Below are 19,303 nucleotides of genomic sequence, written 5' to 3'. Positions count from 1 at the left end.
CCTCTCACACTCATTACATTTGAAGGGTTTCTCTCCAGTGTGGATCCTCAGATGTCCAATAAGATGTGAACTTTGACTAAAGCATTTTCCGCACTCTTTACACCCATAAGGTCTCTTTCCAGTATGGATCCTCTGATGAAGAACCAGGCTTGTGTTTTGACTAAAGGCTTTCCCACATTTATTACACTGATAGCATTTTATTTTATTATGAATTTCCTCATGTGAAAGAAGGGCTGATTTATAACTGATGGCTTTTCCACATTGATTGCATTTATAAGGTTTCTCTCCAGTGTGAATTCTCCAGTGTTGAACAAGCCCTGAGCTCTGAGAAAAGGCCTTGCCACATTCCTTACACTTGTGTCGTTTTACTCTTGTGGGGTTGACCTTTTGGTGTTCTGATTTACCCCTATATTGAAAAGTTTCTCCACACTTTGGATCCTGGAAAGAATCCAGTGAACTCCTTTCTGCAGAAATCTGCTTTGGGGCAAATTCACCAGTTGTATTCCTGGCCTTATCAGCTGAAAGAGCAAGTCGATTATTTAAGAGTTGCATATCCCACATAAGGGTTTGAAAGTAAGGTTAGTAATAATAATTGATAACATTACTAAATGCTTATTAACATCAAGGATTATGCTAAATAATCAAGAACTATCATCCTAAGGGTTTGACAGTTACTGTACTTATGAGTCTTAGAGAATAAAAATAAATAAATAAAAGGCTTTTGGGCCTCAGTCCAGATCTAAAAACTCAGAATGGCAGGAATGAAATGTAAATTTCCCAAGAGTCTTCAAAGGGTCCCTAATGAACATACCCTCTTGTATTCATCCCTTGTGTAGTCCAACCCCTTCCCACATAAGATCTAGGCTGGCCTGTGACTTGCTTTATCCAACAGAATATGGTGAAAGTGATGATATATCAGTTCAAGGACTAAGATTCTAAAAGATGCTTTTGAGATCCCTGAGTTACCATGTTAAGAAGTCTAGTTACTCCACTAAAGAGATACATGGAGACTGAGAGAATGAGATAGCCTGAGGCCCATCCATCTCATAATCTTGCTAAGCCCAGTTTTCTAGCCATCTCCTGATCAGCTATGAGATGTGAGTGAAGTATCTCGAGCATCACAGTCCAGGCAAGTCCTCAATACCTACAGCTTCATTTGATATCACATACAGTAGCAGAACCACCCTCTTAATCCCAATCAATCCACAGAATTGTAAGAGATAACATAATGGTTGTTCCTTTTAGCCACTAAGTTCTGGAGTGGTTTGTTCCATGGAAATAGATAGCTAAAACACCAAGTGATCAGTCAGTTTGTGGTGCTCACAGCAACACAATAAGCTAGGTAATAGAAACAGAAACTGAAACACAGAAATTAAATAACTGGTCCGTGATCACATGACTAGCCTGGCCTGGAGTTAATCTGAATCTAAAGACTGTGCTCTTTATTTTTATTACAAAAAGAATAGATACTCAAGGTAAAAATTTCAACAGTATAAAAGGCATAAAAGTAGAAAGCCCAAATCACAATTCCTTCTCCATCACCTTGTGTAATCACTATAACCTTGTTGCCTATGTAATAAATAGCCTATTTTAATCTAATGACTGTTAATTTCTTACTGCATTTATAAAAATATTTTTCCTTCAATATTTTCACACAATGGCCAAAAGATTTTTACATAAAGACATCCACTGATCATTGTTTAAAATAACAAAAATACTGGAAAAAGTCTAAATGTACATCAGTAGGAGACAATTAATTACAATACATGTATGCAACAGAAAACTAAACATTAAAAAGAATAAAATAACTCTACTGATAAGATTGGTGTGTGAAAGCTTGATAAAGGAGATAATTAGGGGACTGGGCTCTGGATTGGCTGGATTGTATATGAAAGGCCCACAGTTGTTAATTCTTAGGAATGGAACTTTTATTTTCATTTTATATCTTTCTACAGTACTTGACTTTTTAAAATATAAACTACCATTATTGTTCTATAATAGCTAATTAAAATATATAATACTAGGGCCCATTGTGGTAAATCTATGGTAGATCTGGGCATCAGTATTTCTTAAACAGTTCCATAATGATTTGGATTCACAGAATTGTAAACCACTATAACAGCCCAGTTAAAAAATACCACATAGCCCAATTCAAAGTGAAATCAACTCTAGATATGCTCACTTTGTAAATAACCTTTTGGTGTTAAATTTATTCTGCTATTTCTAGATAACACTTTTTTTTTCCCCCCACCAGAAATACTACTTTTAGCAGATGCTATGCTCAGTGCTTCTAAAAGATCACAAAGATTCATGGTGTAAAGATTACCATTCTCTTGCAGAGGAAAGTGCTCCCAAGGATCACACTTTAGCTGGACGATCAGTGACTGATTTGTAAGGCTTGCAGGTCTCACTTCCTTCCAGAGCGCTTCTTGTTTGCAACGTGCACTGGCTTGGACCTAAGGACATACCAATAGATCTGGTTTTACGAAAGGACCAGAAAGATGGCAATAGCTAACTAAACCTCAGAGTTTGATTAAAAATACAATTTCATACAAGTATAGAAAGTAGAATAAAGAAACCAGTGTCTTAGTCAGCAGAGTTTTAAAGGGAAAACAGAAAGATAATGCTTCAGCCCAGAAAATAATGGTCATAAGTCCTTCTCCTCTTGCTTACTCATGGCCCCTGTCTTTGCTGGTAGACCTCTGGTGAGCTCACAAATGAACAATGGATTACCCTTTTCCCACCTGTTGTTCTTTGCCTTCAAGTTCTGTCTCCAGATTTTCCAGCATAGTCACCACTTCCTCTCTACTCCTTGGATGATACTCCCATACCCTGGCCTGAACCACCTCTGGCAGGATGCTCAGGAGCTGCTCCAACACCAGCCGCTCCAGGATCTGCTCCTTGCTGTGCCTCTCAGGCTGCAGCCACTTTTGGCAGAGTTCCTGGAGCCATCTCAGTGCCTCTCGAGGTCCAGGGGCCTCTTGATAGCAGAACTGTCTGAAGCGCTGACAGAGAAGCTCCTCATAAGTGTGCACATTCCCTAGTCGTCCAGGCTTCTGCTCCCAAGTATGGTTCTCCTCTTCCTCTACCTTCACTATTCTCAGACCCTCTGGTTCCTCTGGAGTGTGGACCACAGGAGTCAAGACTGGATCTTCTCTCAACTTGGTAGACATCTTAGACTGCAACGGCTCAGGATAGGATTCACTTGGCTTACATCCCAGGAATCAGGAAGAACCTTAGAATCACATAACTCCTGTGGGAGAAGAACCCACTATTAAAACAGCAAAATAACCAGAGCAGTCAAGAACCTATGTTATTAGTAATGCAGACTCACTGCCAAGGTGATACTCCTGAGTAGTGAACTATTGTAAGACAATATTCCTGAGACCCACAAAAACAGGTAATTATTGAGAAAGTGCACTTTGCTGCTGATATACAAAATGCGACATAAATATTAGTATCAGAACTTCTATTATGGGAAATAAGGCCACATTCTTAGAATTTAAAGACTTTTTAGTTTATAAAAACTACATTACAGGAAGAAAAGCACATGAGCCAGAGGCTGTGGGATCACCATAGGCCATTTGCCAAGGCTTTCTTCCATGAATATTCATAACCTACCATCCCTTCCTAGAACTGCTTCAGCAGGAAGGGATGGATTTTGGGACACTCCTGTAGAGTCAAAGCACATGAGCAGAGTCAAAGTTATTTTTCCGGTAAAACCTTTATCATCTTTAGAGGAATCAAGTTACTTACACAGAGGAGTAAAACACAAGTTCCATAAACTGGTTATATTCTTCGTTCAGGGAGTAAAGCAATAAGCACCTCACCGTCGGATGAGACACCCCCAGCATCCATAGTGTATGAAATAATGAGAATTAGCAAGCAAAATCTGAGTCGTTTGTGCTACACTATAAAGTTAAAAAAAAAAAAAAAACAGCTACAAATCCAAATCTAACGATAGAGACAAATCGTCACTGAAGCTCATTACCAAGCACCGTGTACACTTGTTGGGGGGAGAACAGGACACCCACGCTGCAAAGAGCCCTCCCTGTCCCACTTGTGCCCCTCGGGACAACAGAGATTGGAAATTCTTCAGCTTGGCTGGGGAGAAGTACGACCGACCGCTCACCCGCAGCTCAGGGGATGGCTGGAGCTCCCCAGAGACTAGCCCTGGCAAGTAGTTAAGAGAAAACTGTAATCACCATCTCGCCGGACCAACCAGGAACCAGAACCCAGAACCGCAGCAAAAGGCGCCCAGAACCACGAGGCCGCTTCCGAGGCCGGCCTAGGAATACGGAGGCGTGGTCCTCTCTATGATCTTCTTGATCGCGGGTTTTGCTACCTTCTCCTGGTTCGGCCAAGGTGGAGGCAGCACTTGACTCTGGCAGTTTGAATTTTTACTCCCTTCTCTCTCCCACTGCCTCCTGAAGAAATCCGAGCCGATGCATAAAGGTTAAATCACCCACAAAGTTGCTGCGGGTTAGCTACCAGCCCTTTTTGTAGTGTATTTATTATTGATGAGTGAAAAGTTCTTTTTACATTCTGGGTATGAGCTGTTATATGAACACCAGATACTGGCTCCCACTTCCCTTTTTATTCCCAGTTATGTCTTTTTGCTGAAAAATAGCTTTAAAAAACGTTATAGTTTTTAAAGAGTACTTTTAGGTTTATAGAAAAAGCTTCCCGTATGTCCCCTCCAAACCCCTTTCCTGGCTACATACAAACCCTATTATTAACATCTTGCAGTAGTGAGGTATCTTTGTTACACTTAGTGAGCCAATATTGATCAAGTATTATTAACTGAAGTCCATAGTTAATATTAAGTTTAATATCAACTGTGTAGTCCATTCTATGGGTTTTGGAAAATATACAACATGCATCAACTGTTACAAGTATCATACTCAACAGTTTAATTGTCCTAAAATTTCCCTATGCTCCACACATTGATCTTTCCCACACTCCCCAACCCCAACAGCCCCTGATCTTCCTACTGTCGCCATACTTTTGCCTATTCTACAATGTCATGTATTAATAGTTGGAATCAGTTTGTAGCCTTTTCAGACTGGTCCCTTCACTTAGCAAAATGTATATAACCTTTTCCCGTGAGTTTTCTTCTTTCTGGCCACACCATGCAATATGTGGGATTTTAGTTCCCTGACCAGGGATCAAACTCAGAATCCTTGCACTGGGAACACGGAGTCTTTACCACTGAACTACCAGGGAAGGAAGTCTCTCACCATGGATTTTCATGGCATGATAGTTTATTTCTTTTTACTGCTGAATATTCTATTATCTGAATGTACCAGTTTGTTAATTCACGAAACTACTAAAGGAAACCTTGCTTGCTTCCACGTTTTAACAATCATGAATAAAGCTTCTAAGAACACCCTTGTGCAGGTTATTTTGTGGACATGTTTTCAGTTCATTGGGATAAATACCAAGGAGTGAAAACTGCTGAGTAAAAGAGTATGTTTACTTTTGTAAGACACTGCTGAACTGTTTGCTGAAGTGACTACCATTTTGGATTCCCACCAAGAATGTATGAGAATTCGTTGCTCCACATCCTCATCAGCATTTGGAGTTGTCACTGTTTAGCACTTCAGCTCAGAGAAGGCCATGGCACCCCACTCCAGTACCCTTGCCTGGAAAATCCCATGGATGGAGGAGCCTGGTAGGCTGCAGTCCATGGGGTCACAAAGAGGGTTTGAGACTGAGCAACCAGTAACTTTCACCCCACATGCATTGGAGAAGGAAAAAGAAAAGATACTGGCAGTGTTCTTGCCTGGAGAACTCCCAAAACAGGGGAATGGTGGGCTAATTCTAGTTGTTTAAATGGGACATGACTGAACAGACACTTTAGCAGCAGAAGATACACAAATGGCTATTCTAATCATGTGTGGTGGTATCCAAATCAATTTCCTAATGACATATGATTTGGAGCATCTATTCATGATTATTTGCCATTTGTGTATCTTCTCTGGTAAAGTGTCTGTTCAGATCTTTTGCCCATTTAAACAACTGAATTATTTTCTTATTGTTCAGTTTTAGGAGTTCTTTATGTATTTCAGATGCCAGTATCTTTTCTTTTCTTTTTGGCTGCACTGCATGGCATGTGGGGTCTTAGTTACTGGACCAGGGATCAAACCCATGCCCACTGTGTTGGAAGGGTGGAATCCTAACCATTGACCACAAGTTAAGTCCTCCAGGTTTTTTTTTTTTTTTTTTCTATTTTATTATAGTTGATTTACAAAGCCATATTTAGTTTCAGGTATACAGCACAGTGATTCAGTTATATACATATCCATACAAAATAATGTATATAAGATATACATAGGGTTTTGTTCCAGTATGGATTTTCCAGTGTATAACATAAAGTTTTTAAGTGAAGGTCTTCTCACATTTTAATATTGATGGGTTTTCTGGTAATAAATTCTGGCTTCCAAATGAAGGCATTCCCCCACTCACTATATTCATAATGGTGTTCTCCACTGTGGGTTCTTTGGTGAGTGACCAGACTTAAAACACAATGAATCCATATACTCTTTAACACCGCTAAGTTTTCTCTTCAGTGTGGATTCTCTGATGTTTAGCAAGGCTATCACAGAACTTAAAGGCTTTGCCACACTCATGACACAAATAAGGCTCCTGTCCAAAATGAATTTGCTTACGTTTAATGAGGTATAAGCTCATATACGGAGAAGGCAATGACACCCCACTCCAGTACTCTTGCCTGGAAAATCCCATGGACGGAGGAGCCTGGTAGGCTGCAGTCCATGGAGTCGCTAAGAGTCGGACACGACTGAGCGACTTCCCTTTCGCTTTTCACTTTCATGCATTGGAGGAGGAAATGGCAACCCACTCCATTGATCTTGCCTGGAGAATCCCATGGACAGAGGAGCCTGGTGGGCTGCCGTCTATGGGGTCACACAGAGTCGGACACGACTGAAATGATTTAGCAGCAGCAGCAGCAAGCTCATACAGAAGGCTTCTGACACTGAAGATATCCCTAAAGTTTCTCTTGTCTGACAATATCATTCCAGTGTCTGAAGATTTTGCCACATTCTTTATTCTCATGAAACTCTTCTCAGGATGGCTTCTCTGTTGTTTAATGAGACTTGGATTACACAAAGGTCATTCCAAGTTGAGGATCTATAAGGCTTTCTTTAACTTTGGACATGCTGGTGCTTGGTCAGGGCTGCTGGGGTGCCAGGGTTCATTTTATTAGGGAGGGGGTATTTTTGAATGACTGATTTCCACTCCCTTTACAATGAGTGGCTGCTACTTTTATTACAGTTGAAGTTGGAAACTCTACACAAGCTGAACGGAGAATTTCCCACACCCGGAGCATTGACAAGACTGAGTGAAGCTAAAGTCACTCAGTCATGTCTGACTCTTTGACTATACAGTCTGTGGAATTCTCCAGGCCACAATACTGGAGTCAGTAGCCTTTCCCTTCTTCAGGGGACTGTCCCAACCCAGGGATTGAACCCATTTCCCACATTGTGGGCAGATTCTTTACCACCTGAGCCACAAGGGACTGAAATTCAGAGTAAATTCTCCCAGGTGTTCTTAGGCCTTTTTATCTGAGTACTATTCTCCCTGGTTTGAGGCAAAGTAAATTGTGTGTCCACAAACGGGCTCCTCCCTCACTTGGGTAAATTATTCAGAAGCTTATGAACTTGTCCAATGTGGAGCCCCTGATGATGCTCCCATTTGATCTTCTGAACATCTCCTTCTGTGTTAGACTTCTGGAAAATTCTGCTTTGAAACAGACTCCTTGTTTAAGGCCAGGAGTTACCATCTGAAAGAACAGGTTGATCATGATATTAGCACCTTTTCCCAGAGCAGAAAAAGTGTCAAATGTAACATATATGAGAGTAGCCTACAGAGAGAAGTTACAAAAAACAAAACTCTTTCTGTGCTTAAGTTCTAAGTAAGAAAATACACTTGCTATTCCTTTAATTGCAGCTTTTCAGTATTTTCTTCTGTTTCTTGGGTTTATTTTACTGTGCTCTAAGATCTCAAAATGGATGTTTAGAGCAATTTTCTTTTTTTCAGCTTTGCTTTTACTTTAAATATAGCATCTAAACTTTTAAATGAAATAATTTAACCTAAGGAGCCTGAAAAAGTACCTGCAACAGATTAGATAAATGCAAACTACTCATTATTAGTATTATCACTAATGTAAAGCAGAAAGGAGGAACTGGTGTAGAGACTCATTTATTCAAGAGCTCTTGTGAACATAACAATACATAAAGTAGTAGATTAAAAAAGAAGTCATCACATAACAAAGCATTTTACAATCTATTTGGAGAGATTATAAAAATCTCAAAGCTGTAGGGGATATCAGAGAATACCTGGCCTCTCTCCTTATTTTTAAGGATGTAAAACTGAGACCCAGCCAGGTGGATTAGCCTAAGTAATCCTAAATGGATTACCTCTAAAAGTTACTTAGAGATAGAGACAGGTTGAGACTGCTGCTGCTGCTAAGTCACTTCAGTTGTGTCCGACTCTGTGCGACCCCATGGACGGCAGCCCACCAGGCTCCCCCGTCCCTGGGATTCTCCAGGCAAGAACACTGGAGTGGGTTGCCATTTCCTTCTCCAATGCATGAAAGTGAAACGTGAAAGTGAAGTCGCTCAGTCGTGTCTGACTCCTAGCAACCCCATGGACTGCAGCCTGCCAGGCTCTGCTGTCCATGGAATTCTCAGGAAAGAATACTGGAGTGGGTTGCCATTTGCTTCTGCAGGGGATGTTCCCAACCTTTTAAGGCCCACTGTAGTATGCAAACATCTTTCAGATTCAGGTTGTAGCACAGCGGTTAAGAGAAAAGATTGTCAAGTTAAACTTCTGGTTTCAGTTCCCTGCTCTACCATTTCTAGCTGCATGACCTTGGACAAATTACTTAATGTCTCTGTTTCTCAATTTCTTTAGCTGTAAAATGGGAGTATAGTTAAGTCCCCTACATACAAATGAGTTCCATTCTAAGAGCGTGTTTCTAAGTCCAGTTTGTTCTTAAGTCCAACAAAGTTAGCCTAGGTATCCGACTAACAGTCGGCTATATAATACTGTAGTGTAATAGGTTTATAATACCTTCCACACAAATAATACATAAAAACAAACACAAAAAATAGAACATTTTAATATTATAGTAAAGTATCTTGAAAAGTACAGTACAGCAACAGTTACATCACTGTTGCTTTTATGCTTGCTTCTGGACATTTTGGGCTTGAAATAAAGATACTATATTACTGTACTCTATACAGTACTGTAAAGTACACAAAAGCATAACCACTTGTAGAGGATGCACATACATGACAATGTACATCAGACAGGTGAACTAACTTACATGACTGGGAGAAAGTCAATGCTTAGGTAGGTTGATAAGGAGTCCAGGCTCCCAGAGGAGGAGGAGGAGGAAGGGGAGGGGGAGGGGAGGAAGAGAAAGAGGTCTGGAGTTCTTGAGGAGTCATGTTTCTCCTTCTTGAGAACCTTCTGACTAATCCTGTAATCTTAAAATGTAAATTGTGGGAGTGGGTCTAGTAAGACCTTTCTATTGTTAGTTCTAATCCTGTCATCTTAAAATGTAAGTTGTGGGAATGACCTTTACAATATTGGAGACATTCTTTTGATTTACTGTAATAACAATTGAAAAAGTATATAGCTCTCTTGCTAAGACTAGTGAGGGGGCACTCTCTGCCTGCTTCTAATGTCTATGTCAGAAGCTGTCTCTGTCCTTTTTCTCTGTAATAAAACTTCTGCCACACAAAAGCCCTGAGTGGTCAACCCTGGTCCCTGATCCTGAAGCTAAATTTTCTTCTTCAGAGATCATGAATCCAACACCATTCACTGTAAGCTATCAACTGGACATGTGCATGCATGTTCGAATCTTTGAAAGTTCACAACGTGAAGGTTCATATGTAGGGGACTTACTATATAGTAGTATGTATGTCATATCATCATGTTTTTATTGAGAAAAATACACATATAAGGCACTCAGAGAAAGCCTGGGCACAGAAAACATTGCATAAACATTGGCCAATATGGTGGATACACTATTTCAACGATAGATTATATTACTTTCCTTAGGTATTGCCTGTCCTCTATATAAGCTTTACTTTTTTTCAACCATATGGATGGGGGAAAAAAGCTTGGTTAGCTGACTTGCTTTGCCTAACAAAACCTAAGGGGAATGACATATGCTCCTCCTGAGTAGATGTTTTTAAAGTCATCATGTGGTCCTATCTGTTTTTCTTTTGCCAAAAAGTATAGCATATTCAAGGCAGAAATATTCTTTTGGCCTGGATCCTAGAGCAGTGAGAATGTGTTGCATTATAACACAAGCAAAAACGAAACACAGTCAAGCCTTTAATTACTTACTGCAATAGCATTAGCAAGAGGCCCAACAAGAAAAAAGTGCTGGCTCCTGCAGTGCTTTTTATTCTCATCCATGGAATAGTGGCAGGCAAGGGTCATGTGAAATCAGGACAGGTGTGGGGATTGTCTCACTGCCAAGACAGCACCAAAAAAGACTCCAATATTTCCAGATTCAAAGAGGACATGTTAGTCCCCACCAACCAACATCACTTCCAATTTCAAAATTTAATGTTTCATCTATAAACTGGTACCAACAATAACAACAAAATGTTTGCACATAAAAAAGTAAAAATTATGTTGGAAATACTGAGGTTGCACTTACTAAAACACAACAAACTACATTATTTACCTTATGATTTGTAAAGCTGCATTCTCAGAAGTGGGTATGATTATAGAGACTCAGTCGATCATTATAATGGTGAAATCATTTTTCACTGACTTCTCATTTCTCTGATATTCCAAGAAATTGAAGTGTCAACTAAAGCATTAACTTTTGTCATACCCTTCTTGTGGTGACAACTTCTGACTTGAAAAAAAAAAAAGGCCTTTGTAATGTCTTCACCATGTAAGTCATTGATCACACTTTCCTTTAGCGTGTATTTTCTGGTGTTTAGTAAGATTAGAGCTCCCACGGAACGCTTTCCCACACTCATCACACTCGTATGGTTTCTCTCCAGTATGGATTCTCTGGTGATGAATAAGCGTTGAGATTTGGCTGAATGCTTTTCTGCATTCTCCACATTTATAGGGCTTTTCTCCAGAATGAATCCTCTGATGATTAATAAGGGCTGAGTTCACATAGAAGGCCTTCCCACACTCCTTACACTCATATGGCTTCTCTCCTGTGTGGATTCTCTGATGTTTGATAAGGGCTGAACTCACACTGAAGCCCTTCCCACACTCATCACACTCATAAGGTTTCTCACCAGAGTGGATTCTCTGATGTTTGATAAGGTCTGAGCTCACACTAAATGCTTTGCCACATTCATTACATTCATAGGGTTTCTCTCCATTGTGGATTCTCTGATGTATAATCAGGTGTGCCCTCACACTGAAAGCTTTCCTACACTCATTACAAGCATAGGGTTTCTCACCAGTGTGGATTCTTTCATGCACAGTGAGAGTTGAGCGTACACTGAAGGCTTTTCCACAGTGATCACATTCATAGGGTTTCTCTCCAGTGTGGATTCTCTGATGTCGAACAAGGCCTGAGCTCTGAGCAAACTTCTTTCCACATTCACTGCATGTATACCGTCTTTCTTCTGCAGACCTCGCCTCATGACTTTCTAACTGGTCCTCATACCAGTTATAAGAAGCTTTTTCATTCTCAGGAATCTGTAAAGTATACCCATTATATGTGCTGGGGACCTTCTGGTGTGGATCCATCCTTACAAAAATCTTCCCTTCAGAATTAACACCTTGTTCATACCTTTGGCCTTGATTCCTGAAACAATAAACACACCTTTCAAATGCGATTTATTCCCTGCAGCTAAAGCAATATGACTTGGGTTTGATTCCTGGGTGGGAAGATGCCCTGGAGAAGGGAATGGCTACCCACTCCAGTATTCTTGCCTGGAGAATTCCATGGACAGAGGAGCCCGGTTGGCTACAGTTCACGGGTTTGGAAGAGTCAGATATGTCTGAGCAACTTAAAAAAGCAATATGATGTGATAAAGACTTAACTAGGACTCTCACACATGTTCCACAAACCTAGGACACACTGATCAAATGTAGTCAAATCAAATGTTTAATTATTTGGTACTACCACTAAACTCCTGGAATGAACACCTGACTAATATACTATTTAAATATATACTTTAAAAGGGCAACTCAAACACGAAATCTGGGCTGTAAGTGAGTATATAAAATAACATAGTTTCTACTTAAAAAGACTTTTTGTCACATTTAATTAAATTGGGAAACAAGATAGGAGTTGAAGAGATTTGCAGATAGTAGAACAGATGAAGGAGCACAGGAATAGAGAAGGCAAAAAATTAGAAATTCAACTGATATTGAATTAATTTGGGAAAACAACAATAACATCATCATTGTTTTACCACTCACAAGTCCACACTATTTGTGTTAGAAGAGAGAGATGGAGATTAAATAAGCTCTGTCTACTGCTACCACTATTACTGCTGCAGCTGATGAGGCTACGGCAGAGAGTATTTTAGAAACAGGGATGTTTTGTTTCCTCTGGAATTGTGACAGAATAGATCCTCCATCTCTCCAAAGAAGGGTCCATTCCATCTTTGTAATTTAGACCAATGTGTGGATAACTTGTTGTATTGTTCCCACTCTCTTATACCCTGACAATACTTTATCAATTCTATCTCCAAACTTAATAAAACTTTTGCTTCAAACTCAAATTCCACAAATTATCACCCTCTGCCTTTTTCCATTTTACAAGTTGTTTTATGTGTCAATGTCATAAGTTGACAGTGTGAACCCTTGATAAGAATGGCATTTCACCTCTGTGGTCTTCCTCCCCCAAATCTCTAACCTCAGTATAGTAATGACAAAAACACCAGTCAAATTTCAATTGAGTAGCATCCTACAAAAAACCTGACAAGTATGCCTCAAAAATGTCAAGGTCATCAGAACCAAGGGAAGTGTGAGAAAGTGTCACAGCCAAGAGGAACATATGGAGACATGACAATTAAATGTAACATGGTATGCTGGATGGGATCCTAGAATAGAGAAAGGACATTAGGTAAAAACTAAGGAAGTGTGAATAAAGTATGGCCTTTAATAATAATAATATGCAATAGTAACTCAAGAGTTGTGTTAAATATATTACATAAGGTAAGATGTTAACTATAGGGAAACTAAATGTGGGGGGATATAAGAACTCTCTGTACTACTTTCACAATTTTTCTGTAAATCTAAAATGACCAGATCTCAGAATCTACTCCAAAAGTTTTATTAAAAAATTTGTCTATGTTTTTGAACAGGTAATATACAATTCAAAAGTTAAAATGATCTAAAAAGTACAGAGAAAACTTGTTTCCACCTTGATTCCCCCTCAGTTTGCCACCTCCACAGGTAGCCAATTTTATTAGTTTCCTGCATCTTTCTAATGTTTCTTTACACAAACACGTATATTTTAAGCCTCTAACTTCCTTAATTCAGATTCAAGACCTACAAACCAGTCACAAGTTTATTGTCACATGGACACTACATTCCACATGGCTTAGGAACTGTGCCATTTATTTCTAAGTGATGCTGTTTTATCAAGTTTCTCTGAACAGTAAGCTCTTTGGCAATACTGAAAAAGGCTCACTTGGTGCACAGTTCACAAACAAATGAACCCTTGCCCAAAGTCCAGAAATGTGGTTACCATGGAGCATATGGTGCAAGCTGCTTTGTCCTTAGCAAAACATGGAGAACTTCTAGTCCTACCCAAAGCCCCTTTGGTCTGTAGCTTGCTCACACCTGAATTAGCCTTTCCTGTGGCTGCTTCAGTGCGCTTTTTCCTCTGAGCCCCAAATTGCTGACATTGACTTAAGCAACTATAAAGGACAATATATACAATACTTTTCTGAATTATCTTAAGGCTATAATATGTATAAAGTACCTCTCTGATGTTGTTATCAGTTACTTTAACATTTTTAATGTCAAAGAAAAGGTATCAAGAAAAAAGAGGGACATTTGCTCTCATCTTTTAAACAGAAGAAAACGGCTGGAGGCGGAGGGGAAACGCAATGTAGATATCAAAAGAAAGGAGCTTTCATGAATGTTCAGCTAAACTGAGTTTTTTTTCTTTGAGGCAAATGAAAATATTTCAAGAACATCCAAATAAAACTGTCGAGTGTCGGTGAGCTACTGAAGTTATCACAACAAAGCAGAGCTGGGGACACAGGGTCAAGAGAAAAGGTCTCCATTCTCCGACTCCCCTTCCTCACACCCCAAAATAGGGCTTTGCCAGAAAAGCGAGAAGGGGCACTCCAGCGACTGTCAGTCCTCCGGGACTCCGAGACACTGTAGGGGAATTTCCAGTGCCAGTATGGCAACGACCCAGAGGACAGGGAGGAGGGAAAGGACAGAAAAAAAGGACGAGGGAAAGGAAAAGGGAGTAAAAAAGGGAGGTGTGTGCGAAGAAGAGGCAGAGAGAGGAGGGGCGGCAGAGTGAGGGGCAGGTCTGAGGCAACCAGGTGGAGAGCTTAGTAACCACCCACCTACGGGGCCCTTCGCCCAAGAGCTTACTCCACACCCAGGAGAAAGTCGAAGAAGTCTCACCCGGAAAACCGTGGTTTGACGAACCAAGGGGCCTTTGATGCCTGCAGTGGCCTCCAGAGGTCGACTTCCGCAGAACCCCGCCCCAGACATCAAGTCGTCCGCTCTAGGATCCTGGAGGCTTCCCTCTCAGTGGTTCGTGAGAGGAATCTCTGAAAGGAGCAAGAGAGGAAACGATTCTATTTATCTACAAAAAAAAAAAGCATTTTAGGCTTTTTAGCTCTTTTAATCCTGGGTAGCACAGTGGTAAAGAACTGCCTGCCAATGTAAGAGACGCAAGAGACTGGGTTCAATTCCTGGGTGGCTAAGGTCCTCTGGAGGAGGAGAGGGCAACCTGCTCCTATATTCTTGCCTGGAGAATACGATGGACAGAGGAGCCTGGCGGGCCACAATCCATGGGCTCGCAAAGAGTGGGACAAACCTGAGCTACTGCGCACACACAGACACAAACTTGCAGGGCAGACATTACAGTCATCCTCTCATGTATAAGAAATCTGAGAAACAGATAAATTTTCTGAGGTTGGGCAACTAATAAGAGAGCAGAGATGAAATTTGAACCTAGATCTGTTTACTCTACTCTTTTCACTTGCCACCCAGGGCAACCAGTGAATGGATCTTCAAGGCTTAGGTCTCAGAAGGTAATTCTTACATTGGTTTGTAAATTTAACACTATTCCAATAAAATATGAACTTTTTAATAAGTAGATTTTAAAGTTAATATAGAAAACGAAACAAGCAAGACTCTGCATGGAAAAGCTGAAGAAGGGCAATGAAGGGGCAGTTATAAGGCAAGTGCAGAGAAAAAGAGAGTAAGCTGGGAAGTCAGGCAAGAAGAGGGAAATTTATTAGAGGGAAATGACAGAGTGACTGGCCCTTAAAGAGAACCAGTGTCCTCCCTTTCTGACAGGGTCTCTCTTATACCCTGCCAATGAAAAATTCTCTGAAGGGATGGTTAATTTTTAGCCTGTAGTTGAGTCCTGTGGTCATAGCCGGAGGTCTGGAATCTGGTGGTCTCATAGCTTTGAGAAGGTAGGCGCCAGTGAGAAATCAGTATGTTGTTTGGGCAATTTGGTCAGTCTCAAGGATCACTGTGATTTTATTCTTTGTTTGTGAGGTCAACATAATGAGCCACCTTAATAATGAGACCCTATGTGGGCCCTATCAGCAGTTGCTCTAAAGAATTTTAAACATGTATTACAAAGCCTCAGTAATTAAACAGTGTGGCACTGGTGAGCAAGATAGATGTAAGGGAGATGTTACATCTAGATCTTCAGAAAACTGCAGAATGTCAAAGTTTAACACTTAATGATTCTCCAGTAGGGAGATTACTATAGGAAGAAGGGCCCCTATAATTAATATTTCAATGGTATATTCCTGGCTAGGATCTGGACAGTGGTTCTCCTTCTGTTGCCAGAGTTGACGTTTACTGATAGAGCACTTCTTTACTGTGTGCAAGACATGGGACCTAGAAAAAAACACGTGAAATTATGAGAGAATCACTGTATAAGCAAATAAATCAGCAGAGTAGGGCAAGTTCCAGGAAAGTAAGGAGAGGAAGAAATAAGTACAACAAATATCTAGATAGCACTTCTTATGTACTACGTAATGTTCATGCAATGTAAAAGGCAGGTGCTTTTATCATCCTCATTTACAGATGAGGAAATGGAAGCATAGACAGTCCAACTTTAGACTTGCATGCCTAAAACGTAGGGAAAAGTAAGAATCACTAACAGGCTAAAAGTTTTAAGATAACAATAAATACCTCTCCTTTGCTGCTCTATCTTCTAGGTTTATCCAACTCCCTCTTGAGGTCCTCCAAATTAGCCACCTTCCCAACCCTCTCCCACCACCTGCTTCCCACAATGTGGCTCCCATTCCCAGACCTGGTATTACTCAGCAGAAGAGTCAGGAACTGGGCTCAGTCATTGTCAAAGGAGCTGCAGGAGCCAGCTCAGAGCAGAGTTTTCTAGTAACAGAATCCTTGGAACCAACAAAAGCAGCTCTTCTAAAAATTCAGACAGGCAGCTTTCTTGTAACTGGACAGTCTGCAATTCAGTAAGATTCCTCGCGAGGGCCTCCCTTTTCTGCAATACTTCTGTAAAAGAAACATTAATTTACTCAAAGAGAAAGCAGACTGCCATAGCTGTTAGGCTGTTAATTACTGTGGGTTATGGAAGGGGGGTAAAAAGCCATGTCAAATAAGGGGCTAACTTGCAAAGGGCTATCTGATCACAGACTGGGATTAGCATGCGCGGCCCTGCTCCACAGGAATCTCCTTGGGAGCACTACTGGGAGAGCAGATGGAGAGGTGTGTCAGGAGAGAACAGCACCGCCCTTGATGGAAGGCGGGTCTGCCCTTTTTTTCCAGGTGTGGACGTAAAAATTACTGCTAAAGGGGAACGCCAAGCTGAAATAAAGATGTATTCTGCATTCTAAGGGAAATATGGACACAGAATGCAGTTGTGGACGAGGAAACCTTCTAAATTCAGATCTCCTAGTACTTATTTCCAAACATTTGCTGTTTCTCCCTTTTGTTTGGGATGGCAAGCTGAGGGATTTCGTGGTCATTGATTCCAAATCTACCAGGTGTACACGTTGTTAATGTGATTCAATAAAACTCTGAAGACCTCAGGAAAGATTGGAGTTTAATCCCAAGAGTAGTTCCAAATGTGTACTCCAGCAGCAGTAAATCGTTAAGAAAAACCCTTCCCCTGGAGTTTGCATCTGGGGTTATTGCTCACCGTCCCGCCTCTCGAGGTTCACGCCCACGATCCACCCCGGCCCGCCCAGGGAGAGGGAATCCAAGGGATTGCACCTGAGCAGTGCCCACCACACTACAGTCCAAGAGCAAAGGACCCTACTGCAGCCAGAGAAGCAACCAGCTCCGAGAATTCCTCGTGGGCGGAAGTCTCTCAGCACTTCCGGGGCGGGGCCTCACGTGCATCCTGACTGCCAGTCGTGGGTTCGGGGGCTGGCTGCAGGTTTCGTTCCTGCTTATTTTTGTGAGAGCACCTAAACCGAGTTTTACCAAGATTCGCAATCCCTGCCTCACCCGTCACAAAGGTGATTTTTTACTTCCTGATTTTACCCAGGGTAGAACCAGCCTTGAATATTGGAATTTAAAGACTTCAGCTGGGAAAGGACATCTCCAGTGTTACAGGATTCCTAAAACCGACACACTGGACGGCAGGAGCTCCGGTTTTCATCGTTAGTGTTCTGAATGCCAATGCTGCACATCCTATGTGCTTTCTCCAAGATTACGGGCCGACCTGAGAGAGCAAGACCTTCAAAAGGGCTGCAATAATGCAAAATCCCTTGGACTACTCAGGCGTTCATTAAAGAACTTCAGGACACCAGTGTACTGGTTTGGACATACAAGCTGATAAAAACACTACAAGAGGCGGCACTAAGTATGAATACATTCTATGGCACTGTATGAATCAAGAACATAAAACAAGGGTCATAACTGGTCAAAGAAGCAAAGCCTCCGGAAGCCTGGATTCTGTTTCCACCTGTACCATTAACTTAATGCATCACCTGGTGCAAGCCACATGACCTCTTTAGGACCTTCCCTTACAGAATAATGGACTGGAAAATGATTTCAAGTCACTTCCAAACCTAGCATTCTACAGACTAATTAAACACATCAGAGCACAATTATTTCTTTGATGTATTACATACTTATTTTTCTAACTCTGGGATTGATCCTTTTAACATCTATCAAAAGTACCATTGAGTTGCAAAAAGAGACTAGTTTTTAAAAAGTTGTCTTTTACACTACTTAATTTCTTAATTGTATTTCTGACTAGCCATATTTCCCCCTACATGTGTCTTCTTAAGCAGGATTAAGAGTATGTTAAAAACTTTATGTGGGTCTGCTTGGGGTTTCCTTAGGAGTTAGCAGTCATTCCTGTCTAGTGGCTGCCCAAGGGGTGGTTTAGGGTCACGTGTTGTCCCCAAAGCTAAATCTTTGATTTGTAGGCTCCCTGCTAAAGAGATAGACCCCAGTGTTTTATCTTTCATTTTATGGGAAAAAACAAGATACAGAAGGCTAAAACTAGACTTGTACTCCTACAACACCTTCCACTTTGGAAGGCAGATCTGATGCTGAGAGCAACCTTAAAACATACATGTATGTTGCTGTGAACTCCAAACATTAAGGCTTTCATAATATTACAGATTATAAAATATATAAACAGATTCTCATAAAGCTTGGCATAGCTGATTTTTCTAATTGTAAAAAAAATCTAGTATTTTCTCTCCCTTTTGCTATATACCTTAAATATACCTAGACCAGGGTTTCTCGGGCACTATGAAACATATAGAACTTGGGAATGTTTTCTTTTGTGGGGGCTGTCTTGTGCACACAGAACGTTTAGCAACATCTCTAGCCTCTATCCATTAGATGCCAGTGGTATCCCAGCCATCCCTTGATAGTACAACCAAAACTGTCTCCAGACATTGTTAAATTTCTCCAGTTAGGAACCAATGGTCTACCTGAGACACAAAAAGCCTATTTTCAAGCACTTTTGCAATGATAAGCAGTAATCTTTAGAGTTTCCTATTTTCCTTCTTAACCAACAAACAAATGTGAACAAATGAAAAGTTTCACATTTCAACTTTTCACACATACCCTAACATTAAATTTTTTTGTCTTCCATCTTCAATGCAGTTATTGATGTATAATG

General features: G+C 40.8%; 2 protein-coding genes across 3 annotated transcripts in view; both read right to left on the bottom strand.

Annotated features, from left to right (window-relative positions):
• LOC106701342 (pre-mRNA-splicing regulator WTAP-like) overlaps positions 1–2,456 on the bottom strand; it is a 20,248-nt gene extending 17,792 nt beyond the window's left edge. For both annotated transcript variants that reach the window (XM_014481593.2, XM_070361107.1), the window contains exon 1: positions 2,327–2,456. The gene's annotated coding sequence lies outside the window, so the exon portion shown is untranslated. The remainder of the gene's footprint in view (positions 1–2,326) is intronic.
• Positions 1–19,264, bottom strand: part of LOC106701343 (zinc finger protein 665-like) — a 19,601-nt gene extending 337 nt beyond the window's left edge. Inside the window, 7 exon segments of the mRNA XM_070360952.1 lie at positions 3–518; positions 2,327–2,456; positions 2,745–3,209; positions 4,061–4,173; positions 10,962–11,715; positions 14,620–14,768; positions 16,499–19,264. Coding sequence (XP_070217053.1) covers positions 3–518; positions 2,327–2,456; positions 2,745–3,209; positions 4,061–4,173; positions 10,962–11,715; positions 14,620–14,709 — 2,068 coding nt within the window. The 5' untranslated portion in view covers positions 14,710–14,768; positions 16,499–19,264.
• Positions 19,265–19,303: the final 39 nt, after the last annotated feature.

This window comes from Bos mutus, chromosome 23, assembly GCF_027580195.1.
Source record: "Bos mutus isolate GX-2022 chromosome 23, NWIPB_WYAK_1.1, whole genome shotgun sequence".
Taxonomy (NCBI): Eukaryota; Metazoa; Chordata; class Mammalia; order Artiodactyla; family Bovidae; genus Bos; species Bos mutus.
This window is presented reverse-complemented; position numbering and strand designations above follow the sequence as displayed.